This window comes from Nematolebias whitei, chromosome 2 (genome assembly GCF_014905685.2).
Source record: "Nematolebias whitei isolate Nwh7 chromosome 2, NemWhi1, whole genome shotgun sequence".
Taxonomy (NCBI): Eukaryota; Metazoa; Chordata; class Actinopteri; order Cyprinodontiformes; family Rivulidae; genus Nematolebias; species Nematolebias whitei.
This window is the reverse complement of record NC_056499.1, coordinates 54061930-54085069: the sequence shown is the minus strand read 5'-3', so window position 1 is coordinate 54085069 and position 23140 is coordinate 54061930. Positions and strand designations below refer to the sequence as shown.

At 43.6% G+C, this 23140-nt stretch overlaps 1 protein-coding gene across 1 annotated transcript in view; it reads left to right on the top strand.

The window, feature by feature from the left end:
- The window catches only part of wdr59 (WD repeat domain 59), a 168670-nt gene that overhangs the window by 42239 nt on the left and 103291 nt on the right, over window positions 1–23140 (top strand). The window contains exons 8-12 of the mRNA XM_037694860.1: window positions 3401–3517; window positions 3946–4023; window positions 4210–4366; window positions 16371–16450; window positions 16533–16679. Of these exons, the coding sequence (XP_037550788.1) occupies window positions 3401–3517; window positions 3946–4023; window positions 4210–4366; window positions 16371–16450; window positions 16533–16679 (579 nt within the window). The remainder of the gene's footprint in view (window positions 1–3400; window positions 3518–3945; window positions 4024–4209; window positions 4367–16370; window positions 16451–16532; window positions 16680–23140) is intronic.

Genomic DNA, 23140 nt, shown 5'->3' with positions numbered 1-23140 from the left:
GAAGAGTGTTCTTTCAATTGATTAATTCAGGATACAATTGGGTCCGGAAACCCCCTCCAGCCCACTACCCCCGGCTCGAACCTCCCTCAGAAGTGGTAACTCATGCTAACAAATAAATCAATGAGACATCCATTAAGTTTTATCAATTATATTAAAAAGGCAGGAGAAGATTACAGTTTTACAGCGCTGGACTCTCCGGACCGTGTCGCGTACACCAACCCGGAAGAGCCCCGAAGTCCTGTGTCATCACTAATTTATGGGGTCCTATGACTCCTCCTTTTGCAGAAGGGGAGCTCAGCCTATCAGTGTATGAGGGGGCGTGACTAAGTGTGGTCTTATGTGTACTGACGTGTTAGGAAAAACATGAGACAGTGCTTCAAAGCCTTTCTACGTGATGTGGCAAGCAGATTAAAACTATTTGACTGATATTGAAATCCCAGGGAGACTCTCTTGAGAGCTGCTGGCCCAGTTTACCCCATCAGAACCTGGTCATAATTTCATTATAATCCCATATCTGAGCAGATCAAAATCATTAGATCAGTCTAGATTAAAAATATTTTAACACTGGAGATGAGTGTAGACTGCAGAGTCCTGGCATGATGATGTTGATCTTCTGTGCTGGGCCATCCTTTTGGCCAGTGGCTGTTTAGTTTCCCCGATGTAAGACTGATCACAACCCTCCTGACATTGAACAGCATACACAATATTACTCTGTTTGTGCCGGGAAACTGGATCTTTGGGATGAACCAGTCTTTGCTGTAATGTATTTTGGGGTTTAACAGCCACTGGGACATTATGTTTAGAAAATAAACATCTCAGTTTCTCTGATACTCCCACAACATATGGAATGACCAATGGTCGGGGCTCCTCCTTTTCACCTGATGGTTGGCTGGAGTCCTGTTTGGGTTTCTTCTCTGCTTTCAGGAAGGCCCAGTTAGGATATCCACATTGCTCTAGAGCCTGTCTTGTGTGGGATTTCTCCTTCTGCCTGGCTCCTGAGTTAGTGGGGACGCTGTCTTCTCTGTGGTAGAGTCCTGATGACTCCTAACTTGTGCTCCAAAGAGTGATGGGAGTCAAACCGCAGAAGTCTTTCGGATGAAAGACGAAATGTTTCTACAATTTTTTTTGTGTTTAGTTTTTTTGAATGTCCAGAGAACCAGATTTAATTTTTTTAGAGCACTAGTAAAAGTCATTAATGATATTCTCATGGCCTCAGACAATGGACTTGTGTCTACACTGGTCCTGTTAGACCTCAGTGTTGCATTTGACACAGATGATCACAATATTCTACTACAGCGGCTTGAATATGATATTTGGATTAAAGGAACAGCTTTAAAATGGTTTAAATCATATTTAGCTGATAGATTCCAGTTTGTAAATGTAAATAATGAATCTTCTTCATATATCAAAGTTAGTCATGGAGTTTCTCAAGGCTCAGTGCTTGGACCAATACTCTTTATATATGCTTCCATTAGGTAATGTTATTAAACAACATGGGATAAATTTTGATTGTTATGGTGATGATACACAATTATATTTGTCCATGAAATCCGATTAATCCAATCTGTGACTTAAGTTACAAGCATGTCTTAAATACATAAAATCCTCGATGACCCTTAATTTTCTCCTTTTGAATACAGACAAGACTGAGGTTTTGGTTTTTGGACCTGAGCATCTTAGGAATAATTTTTTCAGTTTTTCATTATCCTTGGACAGCATTAATCTGGCCTTCAGTTCTAATGTTAAAAATCTTGGTGCTATTTTTGATCAAGACATGTCTTTTATCCCCCACATTGAAAACGTTGCTAGAACTGCTTTCTTCCGCCTGCATAATATTGCTAAAATTAGAAACATCCATCCATCCATCCATTATCTTTTACCTGCTTCTTCCATTTTGGGTCACGGGGGTTGCCAGTGCCCATGTCCAGCAATCACTGTGCAAGGGGCGGGGTACACCCTGGGCAGGTCGCAAGTCCATCACAGGGCCACATAGAGACAAACGAGACAAAAAAAACATTCACTCTCTCACTCACACCTAGGGACAATTTAGAGTTACCAAACAGCCTAACATGCATGTTTTTGATCTGTGGGAGGAAACCGGAGTACCCGGAGAAAACCCACACATGCACGAAGAACACATGCAAACTCCATCCATAAAGGTCCCCGGATCGGGGTTTGAACCAGGGACCTGCTCACTGAGAGGCAGCAGTTCTACCAGTTGTGCCACCGTGCTGCCTCAGTTTAAAATAAAACTGGTTATTAAATACAGCGAAAAATTGTTTTTGTTGTGCTTGTAGGTGTGCTTTACACATTCTTAAAAAGTCATGAAAAGTCTTAAATTCTTATATCTAAAATTAAGGCTGTAAAATACCTTTAATTCATTTATAAAAAAAAATATATATATAAGATGGTCCTAAAAATGTTTCTCAAAGGTCTTAAAATGTGTCGGGACAGGATTCTTTAATCTCATATGGATTTTATTTTATCTTGTGAGACTTTTCTGTCAGGCAAAGGTTTTACGTCGAGTCGTGCGCAGACTTCTTCCTTGCGTTCTGAATGTTCATTTTCTTTTATACAGTCTATGGTTCCAACAAAGTGAATTGAGACGATTCAGGCTGCTCTTTACTAGCTGCATATATATGCCTGCTAGAAAGCTATTTTGCATCTATATCCTGTGATGGTACAAAAGTATCGACAGTCGGCTGGACAATGTTCTTTTTTTTATCCTTTATTTATACAGGTAGTCTCATTGAGCCATGATAACTCATTTTCAAGAGAGACCTGTTTGGAGAGCAGATGGGGGTTAAGGGCCTTGCTCATGGGCCCAGGGTGGGGCGAATGAGGGTGGGGGCAGGTGTGGGTGCTTCACCTACCCCACCCACATTTTTTTTGATGTTGTCGGTACTGGGGCTTGAATCGGCGATCATCTGATCACAGACCTACCTTCTCTAACCTCTGCGCCACCACTCCTAAATTTTCCCCAATTCCCCAAACTTCCCCAATTTTTGCTACAGACTCACGTCTGTTGCCAACCCAGAAGAGGCCAGGTGCATTCTGTTTAAAAAAAAACAAAAAAACATGCATACAGTTGTTGAACCAGGGAGCACTGAATATCAACTGTACAATAAACAGACTAAACTAAACTTGAACGTCTCACTGAGTGACACACGTGCAATGCTTGATTATAATACAGCAGGATCCCCCAACCATCGCCTGTATTTAAAGATTTTCTTAATCTTAAATTTTATTTAAAGTGGCATTAATACGGTACTAAAAAGTCTTAAATTTGACTTGCTGAAAGCTGCAGATACCCTGTGTATGGGACACCCTTAACTCTGGTTGTTATTACTGGTCCAACCACCATATGGATGGTCTGAATGTGTTTGCTTGCTCTAAGCAGAAGCCCAGCACGGCGGTGGAGTACGTGGCGGCTCATCTGTCTAAGATCCATGGCCTCGACTGGCATCCAGACAACGAGTTCATCTTTGCCACCTCCAGCCAGGACAACTCGGTGAAGGTGAGGACACGAGGACTCTGTCTGCTGTCCAACAGGTTGTTGATGCTGTGCAAAAACTGCTTGCAGAGTTAGCTCTTGTCAGCTGTCCCTGACAAGTTCATGCTCTGTCTCTATTGGTTTGAAAGCCAAATATATGAATGATTCTGTGTGATAGTTTGATTTACAGAACAGTTTCAGCTCGAAGTGATGAATGGTCGGCTCGATCAGAGAACATCTTTAGTCCAGTCCTAAACTCTTCATCCAACCCTAATTTCTATATACTTTGCTTCCCAGTCTGGATAACTGTTATTCAAGATCACTTCTATAGTTCACAGGATCCTCTGCTTGACAGGAACATTTAAAGAAAAGAGCACTGGATCAGGAGTTCTGCACAGGACTGAACAATCTATATAGACTGTCTCAGTAAAATTTTATCTGTGTGTTTATAGTTCTGGGATTACAGACAGCCCAGGAAGTACCTAAACATCCTGTCCTGTCAGGTACCAGTGTGGAAGGCCCGGTACACGGTGAGTCTGCTTTCATTTTAAAAGCACACAAAACATTTTTCTGTCACACCTGCTGCAGGGCAACAGTCTTATGAATGTAAGAATCTAAGCATGACTTTGATGTTTCTTTCATTAACCTTAAAGTTAAGTTCTTTCACAATTCAGATTTTTGCTTGTTATGTGTGTGCTTTGTGTGTGTGTGTTCAGCCATTCTCCAACGGTCTGGTCACCGTCATGGTTCCTCAGCTGAGGAGGGAGAACAGCCTGTTACTGTGGAGCACCCTCGACTTCAACAGTCCGGTTCACGCCTTCGTTGGACATGATGACGTGGTGCTGGAGTTCCAGTGGCGGCCACAGAAGGAAGGTTAGACCTACTGACAGACTCGCGCTGAGGTTACCATGGAAACAAATTGCTAGAGATTTCCTTTAAAATAATTAGTCAAAGCTTCTGCTGCTCAGTGAGAAGGTTGCTGGATCGAATCCTGGCCTAAGGGCCTTTCTGGGTGGAGTTTGCATGTTCCCTTTCGTGCATGCGTGGGTTTTCTCCGGGTACTCCAGTTTCCTCCCACAGACCAAAAACATGCATGTTAGACTGATTGGTAACTCTAAATTGTCCCTAGATGTGACTGAGCGAGAGAATCTTTGTTTGTTCCGTTGGTCTCTATTGCCCCTTTTCCACAGTGACGGCTCAGAGCAGGTCAGCTCGGTTCAGTGTGGTTTGGAGCGCTTTTCCACTAGCGCTGTTTTGCGGAAACGGTCCCTTTTTTTTTTTTTTTGTCCCTTCCTCTCAAGGGGTCCAAGGGAGCCGAGCCTTCACAAAAACGTGTTGTCAGAACACTGTCGGTCACTGATTGGTCAGGGGGAAGAGTCACTGGATCTCTCAGAAACTTTTCACCAATCCGCCATTTGCAATTACGTGGAACTTGGAGTAACGGCTGGATCTATTTTTAGATTTTTAAATAATAATGTCAACACTGTGTTCTAATGCTGAAGTGCAGGCGTTTATTTTTTTACTTTGTGGCTGACAACAAAATTCAGAGCAAGCTAGATGGAGCTCTGCCGGTCTCTCCGGTCCCCTCCACTGGAGTTTCAAGCTGCTGACTTGCAGAAGGCTGTTGCCTGGACCCCGGTGTCGCCTGTTCATGAAGGCTGAATCCCGATCCCGGCAGACCGGGACGGAGGATAGAAACGACTGTTCACGAAGGCTGAATCCCGATCCCGGCAGACCGGGATGGAGGATGGAAACGATTTTTAAAAAATTTTATGTATAAAACATATATATATATTTTTATCAGTGAAGATTAAAAGAAATAAATACATAAACGGTACGGGCTTTATCATGAAATCCTGTTTTCACTTTAATGACTTTATTAAATAATCTGATAAAGTTAACTGCGCAAGAGAGCATGGGGGGGGGGGTCACATAATTTGTCTGCTCAGAGGTCGAGATTGTAAAAATATCCATTTGTCCTAGTAACAACTTTAGAAAATATGCTTTTATTTTTAATTTTAATGTTTGATATTTCACCAAATCCTGATTAACACTGAAGAGCCCTCGTGTGGAAGCTGCACAGCTGCAGAAAGAAAAGCCTTGCAGAGAGTGGTGAAGGCTGCACAGAAGACTGTTGGAGTCAGTCTCCCCACCATCACAGACATCTACACCTCCAGATGCAGGAAGAGGGCCACCTGCATCATGAAGGACCCCACTCACCCAGCACACACACTTTTTGCCCCACTCCCCTCAGGAAGGAGGTTGAGGAGCATTAAGTGTAGAACCACTAGACTGAAGAACAGCTTCTTCCCTGAGACTGTTAGACTCGAATCTCTAACCAGGATAATCACTGTGAAAAATCACATCATGCTGCTGCTGATCTGTTTCATGTTGATGTGTTCATGCGTGCTCATCTGCTCACACAGACTCATGTTCATGTTTGTGCTGATGTTCGACGTAATGTTTTTATGCTATTAGTGCTTAGTGTATATTTAGTTGATGTTTTTCTTAGTTCATATCTTAAATTTTATTACTGTTTTTCTTTTACATTTTATTGTTGGATGTAACTGGGACCCTGTGTACATAATTTCACTCCACCATATGTACCACATGAGGTGTGAATGACAATAAAGAATCTCTGACTCTGAATCTGATGTTGGTTATGTTTGAAGATAATGTATTTTGTTAAAAACCCAAATCTGCACCGTCACTTTGTCTTGAGAACACTTTATTAGGATGTCAGTACCGCTCTCAGCTGGCGCTGCCTGAGTGAGAAGAGGCTTTGATGCAGTTTTATGAATCATAGCACAAAGAAAACTAAATAAAAATGCACAATATAAAATTGTGTTAATCTACTTTTTGAGGAGGAGGCAGGTCTGACGGGCCGCTTATTAAAAAAAGTTGCGTTAAGCTCAGATGGACAACCTGTCATCAGCTGCACACATCCGCTGAACCATCAGTTAGAAATGGACTTGCAACCTGTCCAGGGTGTCCCCTGCCTCTCGCACAGTGATGGCTGGACATGGGCACCAGCGACCCCCGACCCAAAAAGGAAGAAGCGGGTGAGGATGGATGATGGATGGATGGATTTATTTATTTGCTAATCGCCTGCGCGCGTCTCCTTGGCTGTGAAGATGAACTTTGTGACCTCCAAGCTGATCCTGTATCCAAAAAATATTTCCAAGAAAATGGATACAAAAAGTTTTGGACTGCCAAAGGACAAATCCTTGCATCCAGACTGGCCAACCACACAGTGATGAGGGTTATTCTTCCATTCAGCACTACTTACCTGTCTGAGACAACCTTCAGTGCTCTTGTGTCAATAAAAACAAAAGCCTACAACATTTATCCTTTTATTTATACAGGGACTCTCATTGGGATTGTGACTGTGAGGAACGGCCTCTCTGATCTGAACCCGAGCAGTGTTCTGTTGTTGGACTTCTGTGCTAGTCGTAGTTTGTCCATCACAAACACCATGTTCGAACATAAGGGTGTCCATAAAAGATAAAAGAAAGTTAAATGCTGGATCCAGGACAGTGGCCCCATACTGAGAGATTGTTTTGATCGAACAGACTGGCAGGTTTTCCGAGAAGCTGCTGAAAATGGAGGTTCGCTTGATCTTGACCAATACACATTCTCAGTTCTGGGTTACATTAGTACATGTACTGACACCGTCTCCACTATCAGAAATGTTAAAAGCTACCCAAACAGAAAACCTTGGCTGAATGCAGAGGTGCGTACCCTGCTGGAAGCCAGGAACACTGCCTTCAGGTCTGGAAACTCAGAGGAGCTGAGTAGGACAAGAAAAGAGCTGGTTGCTAGTATTTTAAGAGGGCCAAGGGCACATATGCAAAGAGGATCGAGGGTCAATTCATCTCACAAGACCCTCGGAGCATGTGGAGGGGCATTAAGTGCATAACAGATTATGAAGGAAGGAGTGAACAATGCCCCAAAGACCCATCTTTGCCTGATGCCCTCAACAAGTTCTATGCACGCTTTGAAGACCCGAACAGACCACCCAGCACCAGACTCACCTCGCCACCGGATGAAGAGCATCTCAGCGTGACCTCAGCAGAAGTAAGGAGTACCTTCAGGAGGATTAATCCGCACAAAGCAACTGGCCCAGACAACATCCCCGGAAAAGTGTTGAAGGAATGTGCTGATCAGCTCTGTGAGGTGCTGGCAGACATCTTTAACACCTCACTTACCCTGAAGACAGTTCCCACCTGCCTGAAGACTGCCACCATCATCCCAGTCCCAAAAAGCTCTACAGTGACTAGTCTGAATGACTATCGGCCAGTGGCCCTCACCCCGATAGTCGCTAAATGCTTTGAAAAACTGGTCATGACTCGCATCAAAACAACCATCAACATCAACGAGGACCCTCATCAGTATGCATACCGTGAGAACCGATCAACAGAGGATGCAATTTCCTCTGTGGTCAACACTGCGCTCAACCACCTGGAGCAGAAAAACTCACGTCCGTATGCTCTTTGTGGACTTCACATCCGCCTTCAACACCATGATCCCCCAAACCCTGATGGACAAACTATCCACACTAGGACTAAGCCCCTCCATTTGCAACTGGGTACTAGACTTTTTAACAAACAGACCACAGTTAGTGAGGATCCACAACCTCTCCTCCTCCACCATAACCCTCAGCACTGGCTCTCCTCAGGGATGTGTGTTGAGCCCCCTCCTGTTTACTCTGCTCACGTATGATTGTGCAGCTACCCATCCAGGCTGTCACATTGTAAAGTTTGCAGATGATACAGCGGTGGTGGGATGCATCACAAACAATGATGAGTCCAGCTACAGGCAAGAGGTGGAACACCTGGAGAGCTGGTGCAAAGAGAATAACCTTCACATCAATGTGAAGAAGACAAAGGAGATGATTGTGGACTTCAGAAGGAACAAAAACATCCACACACCCCTGAACATAAGAGGATCCGCGGTGGAAGTGGTCTCCAGCTACAAGTACTTGGGTGTACACATGAATGACAACCTCAGCTGGAGCAACAACACCACCAGCCTGATCAAGAAAGCTCATCAGAGACTCTACTTCCTCAGACGGTTGAGGCGAGCTGGTCTGGGAAGCTCAGTCCTCACCTCCTTCTCCAGGTGTGCAGTGGAGAGCATCCTGTGCTCCAGCATCAATGTGTGGCATGGAGGTTGCACAGCTGCAGAAAGAAAAGCTTTGCAGAGAGTGGTGAAGGCTGCACAGAAGTCTGTCTGAATCAGCCTCCCCACCATCACAGACATCTACGCCTCCAGATGCAGGAAGAGGGCCACCTGCATCATGAAGGACCCCACTCACCCAGCACACACTTTTTGCCCCACTCCCCTCAGGAAGGAGGTTGAGGAGCAGTTGAGGAGTGCTAAGTGTATATTTAGTTGATGTTTTTCTTAGTTCATATCTTAGATGTTATTACTGTTTTTCTTATACATTTTATTGTTGGATGTAACTGGGACCCCATGTACATAATTTCGCTCCACCACATATACCACATGAGGTGCGAATGACAATTAAGAAACTCTGACTCTGACTCTGATAAGTGCACTTCGCACTAGGACGCTCTAGGTCGTAGATCGATGATAGACTTCATAGTTGTGTCATCTAATTTGTGGTCATTTGTTTTGGACACTCGAGTGAAGAGAGGAGCTGAGCTGTCAACTGATCACCACCTGGTAGTGAGTTGGATCAGATGGCGGGGGACGATGCTGGACAGACCCGGTAGACCCAAACGTGTAGTGAGGGTTTGCTGAGAACGCCTGACAGAAGAACCCGTCAGAGAGATCTTCAACTCACACCTCAGGGAGAGCTTTAACCACATCCCAGCTGAGGTGGGGCACATGGAGTCTGAGTGGGCCGTGTTCCACACCTCACTTGTTGAAATAGCTGCCTTGAATTGTGGCCGCAAGGTTGTCGGCGCTTCTCGTGGTGGCCATCCACAAACTTGGTGGTGGACATCCTGGGTTAGGGAAGCTGTCAAGTTGAAGAAGGAGTCCTATCGGACCTTGTTGGCCAGTGGGACTCCGGAGGCAGCTGAGGAGTGCCGGAGGGCCAAGCGGTCCGTAGCCTTGGCTGTTGCGGAGGCAAAAGCTCGGATGTGGGAGGAGTTCGGTGAGACCTTGGATAGAAACTTGTCGATTGGAACGAGGAGATTCTGGCAAACCATCAGGCACCTGAGGAGGGGAAAGCAGCACTTTACTAACACTGTGTTCAGTTAAGGTGGACTGCTGTTGACATCAACCAATGATGTCGTCAGGGGGTGGAAGGAATACTTCTCAGACCTTCTCAATCCCACCAGCACTGGAGGATGCTGAGTCAAGGGACTTTGAGGTTTATCCATCCATAAATGTGGCTGAGGTTGCCGAGGTAGTTAAAAAGCTCCCAGGCGGCAGGGCTCAGAGAGTGGATGAGGTTCATTCTGATTTCATTAAGGCTCTAGATGTTGTGGGGCTGTCTTGGTTGACATGCATTTGTAACATTGCATGGACATCGGGGGCAGTGCCACTGGATTGGCAGACTGGGGTGGTTGTTCCCCTCTAAAAAAAAGGGGGATCGGAGGGTGTGCTCCAATTATAGGGGCATCACTCTCCTTAGACTCCCTGGTAAGGTTTATTAAGGGGTACTGGAGAAGCGAGTCCGATCGTTGGTCGAACTTCAGATCCAGGAGGAACAGTATGGGTTCCGTTCTGGCTGTGAAACACTAGATCAGCTCTTTACCCTCACTAGGGTCCTCGAAGGGTCATGGGAGTTTGCCCATCCACTCTACATGTGTTTTGTGGGCTTGGAGAGGGCATTCGATCATGTTCCTCAGGGTACACTGTGGGGGGTGCTCCGTGAGTATGGGATTGGAGGACCATTGTTATGGGCTGTTCAGTCCCTATACAAGCGGTGCGTGAGTTTGGTTTGCATTGCCGGTAGTAAGTCGGACCCCTTCAGGGTGGGAGTTGAACTCCACCATGGCTGCCCATTGTTACTGATTCTGTTCATTGGTGTCCTCATGCCGTGATCTTCAGCTCTCACTGGAGCGGTTTGCAGCCGAGTGTGAAGCGGCTGGGATGTGAATCAGCACTTCCAATTCTTAGGCCATGGTCCTCAACCAGAAAAGGATGGATTGCTCTCTTTGGGTCGAGATTGAGGTTCTGCCTCAAGTGGAGAAGTTCAAGTATCTCGGGGTTTTGTTCACAAGTGAGGGAAGAATGTAGCATGAGATTGACAGACGAATTGGTGCAGCATCTGCAGTATTACGGACTTTGTACCAGTCTGTTGTGGTGAAGAGAGAACTGAGATGTAAGGCAAAGCTCTATGTTTACCAGTCGGTCTATGTTCCTACTCTCACCTATGGTCATGAGCTCTGGGTAGTTACTGAAAGAATGATAGGTGGTTGAAATGAGTTTCCTCCACAGTGTAGCCAGACTCTCCCTTAAAGATAGGGTGAGAAGTTCATTTATCCGGGAGAGACTCAAAGTAGAACCGCTACTCCTCCTTGTCGAGAGGAGCCAGTTGAGGTGGTTTGGGCATCTGGTAAGGATGCCCCCTGGGCGCCTCCCTAGGGAGGTGCTTCAGGCATGTCCAACTGGGAGGAGACCCCAGGGGAGACCCAGGACACGCTGGAGAGATTATGTCTCTCGGTTGGCCTCGGAACGCCTTGGGATCCTCCCAGAAGAGCTGGAAGAGGTGGCTGTGGAAAGAGATGTCTGGGCCTCTGTGCTCAAACTGCTGCCCTCGCGACCCAACTTCGAAACAGGCGGAAGATAATGGATGGATGGATGGATGCTGTAGATGCCTTTCCTTTTCACTTTTGGCACCTTGTTTTTGTATTTTTGTTGCATGCTTTAGTATTTGTTGTTGCTTTTTTGGCGAGTCGAGGCGGTTCTTCACATCCGTAGCATTTTATTGCATTGTTGACCTTGTGTTGATTTTTACATATGACAAATTAACCCAACCTGAAACCTGAACCTGAAACATGGTACCTCATGGCAAAGAACTCTCCAAAGATTGGAAAAAAAAACAGTTGTTGTTCTACATAAAGATGGCCTAGGCCAGGGCCATTCAACTAAATTTCTCGGTGGGGCACAGTTCTTGAAAGCCAAGAGCTCATCCAGCAGTTGTTCTCATTAAGTAAGGTTGTTTTATGATTTAAAATCTAGTTTAATTTAAAAATAAATCCATTGGTGGGCCTAACTGAGCACACCCGTGGGCCTGATTTGCCACCCGGCCCGTCAATTGAATAGCCCTGACCTAGGCTATAAGAAGATTGCTATCACCCTGAAACTGAGCTACAGCATAGTGGCCAAGACCTGCAGTTTAACAAGACAGGTTCCACTCAGCACAGGCCTCGCCATGGCCGAACAAAGAAGTTGAGTGCACACTCTGTGTCATATCCAGTGGCTGTCTTTTGAAAATAGACATGCATCCTGCCAGCATTGCTGCATATGTTAAAGGGGTAGGGGTCAGCCTGTCAGTGCTCAGACTATACACCACACACTGTATCAAACTGGCCTGTAATGGCTGTCGTCCTAGAAGGAAGCCTCTTCCAAAGATGATGCACAAGAAAGCCCACAAACAGTTTGCTGAAGGTAAACAGACTAAGAACAGATTACTGGAACCATGTCCTGTGGTCTGATGACCAAACACTCTAAAACTGACTAAACTAAATACACTAAACTTCACCTTAACTATAAAACCCAAACACGCTAAATATCACAAATCTCTCAAACCTCATGACTCACTCCCACTATTGCTGTCTTTATTGCACTGAACTCCTTTCAACTTATGTGTCTTTATATTCTTATTCCTGTAGATTGTTTGGCACTGGACAAATAACATCAAGCCTCCGTCAGAAAGAAGGAGGGAGGTTGTTTATCTGTTTGACAGGGGTAGGAGATGAAATCAGAGGATGATGGGGTTGTTTTGTCCCCGAGACTGCCCATCTTTGCTGCAGCCTCTCACTCCAACGCGCTTCAGATATGATGATGATTTTCAGAAATAGATGTGGCGTGGACTATTTATCACACCTCTAATTTTACTTGGCCTATCAACACGATTTAAAAACTGATGTAGTTTAAAGTCTGTACTTGTGACAAATTAAAATGAAGTCTCTGAGAGGCTGTGTCTTTCCCGCTAGAGCGACTGAAATTGGTAATGAGACTATCTCGCATGGCTCATCGATTGACTCCAAAGGGAAAAAAATTGTCAGAGTAGGTGGTGAAATCGCCACCCACCTCCTGTTATTGAGAAGGCAGAGTTTGTCTTGCCTAGTCAAAGTCAAGTCAAGTCAACTTTATTTATAGAGCACATTTAAAACAGAACCTGTTATCAAAGTGCTTAACAACAACAACAATCAATGAGTAAATTAAAGAGAAAAATATATAAACATATCTATACAATACACTAATAATGATAATAACTGAAGAATTAATAAAAAGCATTTAAAACATAAAGTCACAGATTAAAAAACACTAGAACAATTTACACTGTGTGAAATGCCTGAGCGAACAGATGTGTTTTTAGCAGGAATTTGAAGTGAGGAAGGGAGGTGGCCTGCCTGATGTTGGGGGGCAGGTTGTTCCACAGTTTGGGGCCCATGACTGAAAAAGCCCGATCTCCTCTGAGCTTCAGTCTTGTTTTTGGAACAGCCAAAAGCAGCTGATCGGATGATCTCAGGGCCTGAGAGGGAACGTAAGGTTCCAGAAGCTCAGAGAGGTAAAGGGGTGCGAGGCCATTTAGGCATTTGAAGGTCAGCAGAAGAATTTAAAAAACTATCCTCGTATGAAGAGGGAGCCAGTGAAGGGAGGACAGAACTGGAGTAATATGTTCAGACCTACGATTTCCGGTTAAAAGCCGAGCAGCAGCATTCTGGACAAGCTGAAGACGTGAGATGAAGGCCCGGCTGATCCCAGCATACAGTGCGTTGCAATAGTCCAATCAGGTCGTGACAAAGGCGTGGACTAGTTTCTCAAGGTCGGGTCTGGACAACATTGGCTTGAGTTTAGCTACCTGTCTGAGTTGGAAGAAGCTTTTCTGCAGAACAGAGTTGATTTTTTTGTCAAACTTAAAATCAGAGTCTAAAACCATCCCGAGATTTTTACCAGACTGCTTCAGATATGGCTGAAGAGAGTCCAGGTTGACAGGATTAGTGGTGGCAATTGAGCTAGGGCTAAAAACAATGACTTCGGTCTTGTCATTGTTAAAACTTAAGAAATTTGAAGCCATCCAGGCCCTAATGTCATCCAGACATTTTAACAGCGGGTGAATGGAGGAAACACTTACTGGTTTCACAGGCAGGTAGATCTGGCAGTCATCAGCATAGCAATGGAATGAAAGACCGTGTTTCCTCAGGATGGACCCCAGTGGGAGCAAATAAAGCGAGAACAGAAGGGATCCAAGAATCGAACCCTGTGGGACCCCACATGAAAGAGGTAATGAGGCGGATACATTATTACCAACCTTGACACAGAAACTCCTGCCACTCAGGTATGAGCGGAACCATTCTAATGCAGCACCTGTGATCCCAACCCACTGTTCCAGCCGTGATATAAGGATACTGTGGTCAACAGGATCAAAAGCAGCAGTAAGGTCCAGGAGCACAAGTACCACAAATTGACCAGAATCGTTTGAGTTCATAATGTCGTTACAAACCCTTACTAATGCTGTTTCAGTGCTGTGGAGTTGCTTAAAACCAGATTGAAAAATTTCGAAGATTCTGTTCTCATTCAAAAACTTGTTTAATTGAATGAAAACTATTTTCTCCAGGATTTTGGACAGGAAGGGAAGTTTTGAGATTGGTCTGAAATTTGAGCAAGTCGAAGGGTCAAGTCCAGGTTTCTTAATTAACGGATGAACTACTGCATGTTTGAAAACATCGGTAACCACACTTATCACAATACTACTATTTATAATAGTAAGAACAGAGGGTCCAATCGTGGGTAGAACTTGTTTGAAAAACGATGCAGGAATGGGGTCAGCGGGGGAACCGGAGGGTTTCATCTGATCAGCAACTTTGTTTAGAAATGGGAGTGAAATGGGTTCAAACTGTTTGAAGACAGCTGAGCAAGGGACAAAGACAGAAGGATCAGTTGTGGACTGGGGGATGGATGACCTAATCAACTCTACCTTATCAGCAAAGTATCTGGTAAAGTCATTGCAGATGTCAACGGAGGCCTCCATGCTGGCAGACCGAGGCACGCTTAAAATGGAATTTACGGTATGGGATTGCTTACAGTGCTTACAGTGCACTCACTGCTCACAGTGAGTGCTTACAAAGCACTCACTGTGAGTGTGCTTATGAAATCCTTGGGAGTAAGAACGAAATGTCTCGCCAAAAAAAAAAGAAACCATCCAGATTACCTGATTTAAGCTTTGTTGTATTTTTACCTGGATTATTGAGCATGAACTTTCATGTTTTGAACAACTTTGGCTATGGCTGCCTCAGAGGAGTCAACGGGGGAGAGGGTGGGCCCCAGAAACCATCTTATCATCAGCAAACTGGTTGAACCACTATGCGAGTGTGCTGCTTGTGGGACCGAGTTTGTTGTGGCTCCTCGGACTAATGAAGTCCTTTGGATGAAGGACGAAATATATCAACAAAAGAAAGAAACCGTTCAGACAGCCTGAGTGAACTTTGTTGAGTTTTGAAGTCAACTTTTTGGGCAGAGGTAGAAAGTGTTTTTGTTATACCATTAGTAATAACTTAGGATATGATATACTTGTAAGGTCTTATCACCACCAACTATGAAAATAAGTTTCAAGAAATAAGACGTTATTGTTGAGCCTACGTGGACAGGAATTACAGACTCCATGAAGTCCATGAAGTCTGGGCTGGGGCCTGGGGTTTCAGTTAGGCTAACACAGATTGTTATCCCTTATAAGTGACAAGTGATAAAATGAGAGATAAATTATCTGTAGAGATGCACAAGGAAGGTATAAAAGTGTCCAAGTCTACAAGTTTGCGTTTTGGGATTCTGGTGCTCTTCTGACTGATTTTGACGTTTTGAAACTGTTTTCTGTCATTTAGACTCTTTGTCATCTATTTTTACTTAATGATCATATTGAATAATGGGAGTATAGAATAAAGGGAGTGGTGGCACAGAGGTTAGACGGTGGGCCTGTGATCAGAAGATCGCCAGTTCAACTCCTGGTTCCGACAACATCAAAATGTGGATGGGATAGGTGAAGCACCCACAACTGCCTCCACCCTCATTTGCCCCACTCTGCTCCCTTGAGCAAGGCCCTTAACCCCCACCATCCACTCCCCCAGATGTCATAGATAGCAGCTCTCTGCTCCACACAGAGGGCTGTGGTAGCTTGGTGGTCTGTGGTTGCATCAGGAAGGGCATCTGGTGTAAAACCAATTTGCACGTCTTCATGCGACTTAGTTTGCTGTGGCAACCCCTGAAAAAGGGAGCAGCCGAAAGAAGAAAAAATAAAAATAAATAATGGTGATATTTAGCCACAATAGTTTCTGTTGAACTTTTATTGAGAAACATTCAAATGAGAGCTGTGAGCAGAAGAGAGGCTGGTGGAGTCTCAAACAACTACTTATTATTCTCTTTATTTCTCTTAACTCTCAAATTGCAACCAACATTTCTTTTTTTTCTTCTTCAAGTCTCTGAACTCTAAAAGCTTTCCTTGTTTCTCAGACCATGTCTGAGTGTGTGTCATCTAATCATCACCCAGTTATATCAGATGTCTGAATGTTCAGACTTGGATCCATCAGAAAAAAACGTTTCAAACACTGATTCAGCTAAATTGGTGGATGACAGAAACTGAACTGAAACATTTCACATAATGTCACTGACTGGTAATGTGTACCTGACAGGGTCAAGATGTGCTGCTGTTTGCCTGACTGACTGTCTTGTTGTGCAGGGTCTAAGGACTTCCAGCTGGTCACCTGGTCCAGGGATCAGACTCTGAGGATTTGGAGGGTAGATCCTCAGTTGCAGAAGGTTGGTGTTGAGCTTTACAGAAACAAGTTCAGACAGAAGAAGCTCTGGTGTCTCTGATTGGTTGATGTATTTTGTTGTGTAGTTGTGTGTCAGTGACATGGTGGAGGACCTGATGGAGGGGATGTCCCTCACCATGGAGTCTGAAAAGTCTCTGTCGTCTCAGGAACCTGAGGGTCAGCAGAGCACTGTCCCCACTTCAGACAGCATGCAGGGTAAGACAGAAATCATGGTAAATGGTAAATGGACTGTACTTATATAGCGCCTTTCTATCTTATAGAGATACTCAAAGCACTTTACACTCCAATCTGTGTCCTCATTTACTCATTCATACAGCACTCTACTAGATCTCTACAAAGCTAATGGAACAAATCATTCTAAAGAGACTAATCAGTGCTTTAGATCACATTCAAACACTGATGGGACACACATCAGAGGCTATGAGGGGTTCAGTGTCTTGCCCAGGGACACTTCAGCATGTGACTGCTGGTGGATTAGAACCCCCAACTCTCGCATTGGAGGACGACTGCTTTAACCACTCAGCCACAGCCGCCCCAATCATAAATAAATACAAAGTTGCCGAACCATAACCGTCTTCAGGATCACTGACTGAGCTGCTCTGCCACCTGTACAGCATGAGTTCAGTTTGTCTGTTATTGTCTGTCTGTCCCTATCAAATAAACTTAATAAATAAATACAGTCAAAATTTCACCTAAAGATCATGTAAATCATCTTCCAAGCAACTTTTATGATGGAACAAAAATGTTTGTTTTGCATTAATAAGCTCTGAAGGCCCCAGTCCTCAGGTCGCTGAGATCTGAGCCAATCAGACATCAAGAAAAAAAACTTGGGACTTATTTCAACCAAATGTCTTTAAGTCTGGTTCCTCTGATCCAAGCCACCAGACTGAACTAAAAGGAAAATATTTACGGTGATACCTTACTTTGAGGACAGGGGGTCTTTAATTTTATATTCAAAAGTCTGAACTTGATTTATAGGGAAGGTCAAAGGTCTAAAACAGTCATCCATCCATTATCTTTTTTACCACATGTGAACATGCAAACCACCCAAAAAGGCCCCCGGCCGGGATGTGAACCGGGGCGACCTGCCTGCTGAGAAGCGGCAGCTCTACCAACTGCTCCACGGTGCCGCCTTAAAACAATCAGTTGTAAGCAAATCCATTTTAATAAATTCGGTTACAACTTAAAACTTTAGATTACTGTCGTAACACCAATTCTCTGAGTAGCATGAGTGAGTGTCTTTCATTGGGAACGCCCTCAGCAAGAGTGACCCCTTCAGACGTGTTACATTCCACCAGCCAGAATTGGCTGGAAATAAGCCTGTCAGTGTCAAGAAGGGCAGGGTCCTCCCCCTATATGTAGGGCTGTCGCTGCACTGATAAAATCTTTCCCTCTTCCTTGCAATGTCAGAGCAAGGAGGGTGACTTGGTGAGAGACACTCCCAGGAAGATTTGTCTGTAAAGTTATGTGTTGCTGATGACAGTTAAGCTAACCAGCACAAAAATGTAGAGTATGTCCTTTTTCACTCAGAACTTCAGATGTATCAAGACTGAAATGACTGTGGAAATGTGTGCATCCCCACGCCAACTTCATGGCTGGTGTACGCATGTTTCTACGGTTACTGGTCCATTGGAGACACTAAGGTGATGCTGGGAAACTGTCCAACTATTAATACATCCACATTTATGAAATTAGATGAATGGATATAAAAGTTGCACAAAGTGGTTCAAAAAATACCTTTAACAACAATGGCTTTAGCCTTATTAGAAGATATAACAAATGGTGAATACACAGAGAGCAAATACAGCTGCTGACCACACTGAGGTTCCTATAGCAACAGGGTCATTCCTGTAGTGAACTAGGCCTGATGTCAAAACCTTGACCTTAGGCACCTTATGGGACAGAAACTGTCATTTCATTGATTTGAATCCAGAAATACAGGTTGACCCATCCTGAGACTTTCTTTCTTGAATTAATCAAGTGAAAGAAGACTACTTTTCTATTATCATTACTATTTTACAAATGTTTGATAATCAAAGTGTTTTTAGTTCAAACCATTTTAGATGTTGTAGTGAACTAATCATTTTTTATTAACTGTGAAACAGTAATAATGATTTTAATCCTCATGCAAAGTTAGAATTCATGTTAAGGTCTGTTACAGAATAATTATGCATTTTCTGATTTTCTGTCTTTGAATGAGCAGGGTAAGTTGGTCCAAGGTTGGAGTCAAACGCAGACAAGTGTTGGAACGAGCTGTCATGTTTTTAAATCCTCTCAGACGTAAATAGAGAAGCTGGCACCTGTTGGCACCTGTTTTCCGCCAACTCGTCCAAACATTTCTCTCTCTGTCTCTAAAAACATTTTCAATCTGTTCCATAACATTCTTGCTGTTTTTCTGACTCCTAGTGACCTCTTACGTCACAAAACACACCCCTGTCTGGTCGATATTGACCAATCAGAAACTCCCAAATGAACCGGAAATAGAGCCCTTTAAAATGTCGGTACTTCCTAGTTCAAACGAGTCGGGTGGAGAGTTTGCAGAAGTCCAGTCGCTTCAGGCTCCGGCTTCAGTCGTTGCAGCTCCCGTGCTGGGAAACAGGAAAATCCTGACATGACCACAGAGCTCTTCCGAGTCTTATGGGATTATAACATCTTCCACCTCTAAGTGGAACTCTGACGGACTCCACTCATGTGAAGTCCACTCGTGAGGTGAATTTGTGTCGAACAAGTACTGTCACTACTTCGGACGATTCACAGCTGTTCCTACAGAGACGCTGAAAGGGTGCGTTAAATGGAACTTCGTACCAGGGACATCTCCAGGTAAAAGAGTTGATTTATACCACGTAAGTGTACTGGGGGAAGAAGCTGAGAAAAACCCGGAGAGTGCCGTTCTGACGCCGACACAACATTCTCCCTCATCCATCTTTTTCTCCCTCTAAACTTCATTTCCCATCTTTAAAATTCTTCTATCAAGTAGAAATCATTCCAGATATTTTAGAAATGTCTGTGTAAAGTTTTCAACCACCGCCGTGTGGTTAATCAAAATTGTACAGCTTGCTAAAATTAGCCATGTTGTTATTTTCCATATTTTGCCAATTAATGTAAATGTGTGATGTGTTAAACTTGATTCTGTTAATAAATGACCCACTGTCGTTGGTGAGTCAAAGATAATTAACGTCTCACGTTACATTTCTAAAATCAGATGCACGTCATTATACAGTCCAGAAAAATGAAAGAATCCGTTTAATTTATGAATATATCAGCATATGTTCATACTACATTCCTGAGGGGGCTGGCAGATCGATCAGGACTGAGCCAGTCCACCCTGAGTTGAGCCATGCCAGCTGTGTGGGATGGAATGATCCGTATATCAACCAGGTGTATCAAATGACCCACAATGCAGCTGAACAGACCAGCATTAAAGCAGTTTGCAGCGACACTGTGTTCTTAATGTAATTCAATTCCACGTTGACTGGGATCTACGAAGGAAGTGTGCTTGGATTCATGTGTATGCAGTTTCATACTTCTGGATTTATTTGTGCATAGGCTGTTTTTTTTTAATTTTTTTATTTGAGCATATGCCACGTTTCAGTAGGAAATCCACTCAAGTCTTTGTACATGAGGCCCCAGGTGTGGCAAGGCTAGTGGGAGCCTGGCTGCTTCCTGGTGGGTAGCTTGAACAGCGGGATTATTGGTACTCTGGAAACGACTAACATACAGTGAGAGAAGCAGTAGTTAGCCTTTTTTTTTTTAAGCAGTATGGCTACAAATGAACAGCTACTCTGTGTGGCGCTCTGCTGACCCAGAGCAAAGCATCCAGCGACTGAGCATGTGCATGCATCTACGGACAGTTTAGTTAAGCTCTGAGAGAGAGACAGTACATGGAGCTGGTGGGAACTTCTACTCATTGCGAGGAGGTTTTTTAATTTACTGTCAATGCAGCAATAGACCCATATATAGGGGGAGGGCCCTGCCCTCCTTGACACTTGACAGGCTTATTTCCAGCCAATCCTAGCTGGTGGAATGTAACAGGAGCTTCTGATTAGCTTAGGTTAGATGTCTTGTTAGGCCCGAGCAGCGAAGCGCTGCTGTAATCGCTCTGTTCATTAGGCCCGAGCAGAAAGTTTTCCGTCAAATGAATTGGCCTTTGGGGGCCTTAACATATCCAAAAACTCACCAAATTTGGCGGACGCATCAGGACTGCTGAAAAATTACATATTTTAAGGGCATTGCAAAAATCACAACAGAAACGGCTCAAGAGTGCCATCTGGAAAATTTCAAAATACCCTCCACATTAACCTAATGCCCCTTTTCCGCTATCACGGCGCGGGTCGGATATTTCCGGCTTCACGCACGTTTGAGGTCTTTCCACTGTTCCTGGAACCGGCTCGCCTCCCTAAATTCTGGCCCGGCTTCTCAAGGGGTCCAAGCGAGCCGAGCCGTGACGCCAGAAACACTGTCGGTCACTGATTGGTCGGGGGGGGGGGGGGGGGGGGGGGTTGGGGGGGAGCGGGGGCGCCGGGGGGTGGTCTGTGGAGTCTTTCCAAACAACCAGATCCGCCATTTTTTCTCTCCCGCTTGCTATTAGCGATAACTCGAGGAGCATATCTTTTTAGTATTTTGAAGCTATACAAAAACAATAATATCAAAGCCGTGGTCAAATGCAGAAGTGCAGGTGTTGTTGTGCTTGGTGGCCGACGAAAAAAGTCAAAGCGAGCTAGATGGAGGATTGGAGGGTGGTTTGGACACGGCCACTGCTCTACTTGAATCATTTATAGAAGATGGTGAGTGTTTTCTATCTTTAAACATATTTTAAGTTACTCATCCAATCGGTTCTGAACATATTTTTAACTAACAAAAGAGGCTGACGCCATAATAGGACAACGTCGGTGCTACGATGCTAAGCTAATTTGCATGAACGCTAACTGTCCTCCGGTCTCGTTTCTCACTGTATTTTATCCAGAACATATTTCAGCGCATGACGGTTCAACTCTAAACTCCACATTAAACCCTCCAAGCCTCCCGGCTTCTGCTCCATCAGCGGAGTCTGCACCTGACAGAGCTCCATCACAGCCCAGCTGCACCTCACAGAGCAGCACAACGCTGCAGCTTCTGTGCTCGGTAAGAACAGATGCAACATGTTCCACATCACTTTATTTGTGCCGATAAGGACTTGATTTTATTTTATTTTTAAAGTAAAAAAATAAAATGTTGAATGAATACTGAATTGGGATGAAATTATGTACACATGGTCCAAGTTACAGACAACAAAATGTAAAATAAAAACAGTAATAAGATCTAAGATATGAATTAAGAAAAATATCAACTAAAAAACATCTACTAATAAAACACTAAGCACTAATAGCAGTAAACAATCAAAACAATACGTCAAACAGCAACATGAACTTGAGTTTGTGCAGCCTTATGAATATCTAACCAGGATAATCACTGTGAAAAATCACATCATGTTGCTGCTGATCAGTTTCATGTTGCTGCTGATCTGTTTCTTGTTGCTGTGTTCATTCGTGCTCGTCTGTTCACACAGACTCATGTCCGTGCTGCTGTTCGGCGTATTGTGTTTATTGTTTTTATGCTATTAGAGCTTATCATATTTTTAGTTGACGTTTTTCTTAGTTCATATCTTAGATCTTATGACTGTTTTTCTTTTACATTTTATTGTTGGATGTAACTGGGACCCTGTGTACATAATTTTGATCCACCACATGTACCACATGTGGTGCGAATGACAATAAAGAATATCTATATCTGTATAATACTTTCTGATTCATATATCCATTGTTATTATTATATTATTTTCATTATTTTTAAATCAATTTATTTTTCATTTTCTTATTTTATCAGTTTCTTATTATTAATATATCTATTATAGCTGTTAGCTGCACCTTTCTTTGTTTTATGCATTTATTCAAAAACAGTATGTAGCTTGAATTAACCACCTTTTTCTTCTTTCTAGTCTAGAGAAAGAGAAAAGAGTCCAGTAAAGAAAAGTTTTATTTCATCACTGAATGAACATGAAGAACTGAAGCGGACACAGCAGGAACAACACTTGTGTCTTCTTCTGGATGAAGCCCGTGAGACAAGGGACACACAGATACACAATAATTAGTTGGAGGCAGTAGTTTTTATTTTTGTACATTTTTCACTTCTTACTTTTCTTATTAAACAATTTTTTTCTTAAGCGGTGTCCTTGAACATTAAATTTCCTAAACAAATTTTATAATGTTAAGTTCATAAAGTGTTTGTTTAAATTCATACTGGAAGTTGAGAAAAATTTCCAATTGCATTTGATCTTTAATGGATCCTAAGAAAATATTACTAGAATCTCTAAACTGTTATTATGTTATAAATGTTTTGGTTCTAGGATGAAGTGAAACAAAAACAGTCAAAAATTCAGAAAGGACAGTTATCAGTTATCAGTTATTGTTTATCGTCCGTACAGCTGTGGCCCCTGAGAGATTCAGCTGAAAGTCCTGGTGCACCTTTTATTTGAACCTGCAGAGATTTGAACAGCTGATCTGAAGCAAACAGGCAGGTGTTCACCTGAACTGACCACTGCTGCTGTTTTTGGTGGTCTCCTCCTTCGCCGTCCGTCCGACCGTCCGTCCATCCATCCATCCATCCATCCATCCATCCATCCATCCATCCATCCATC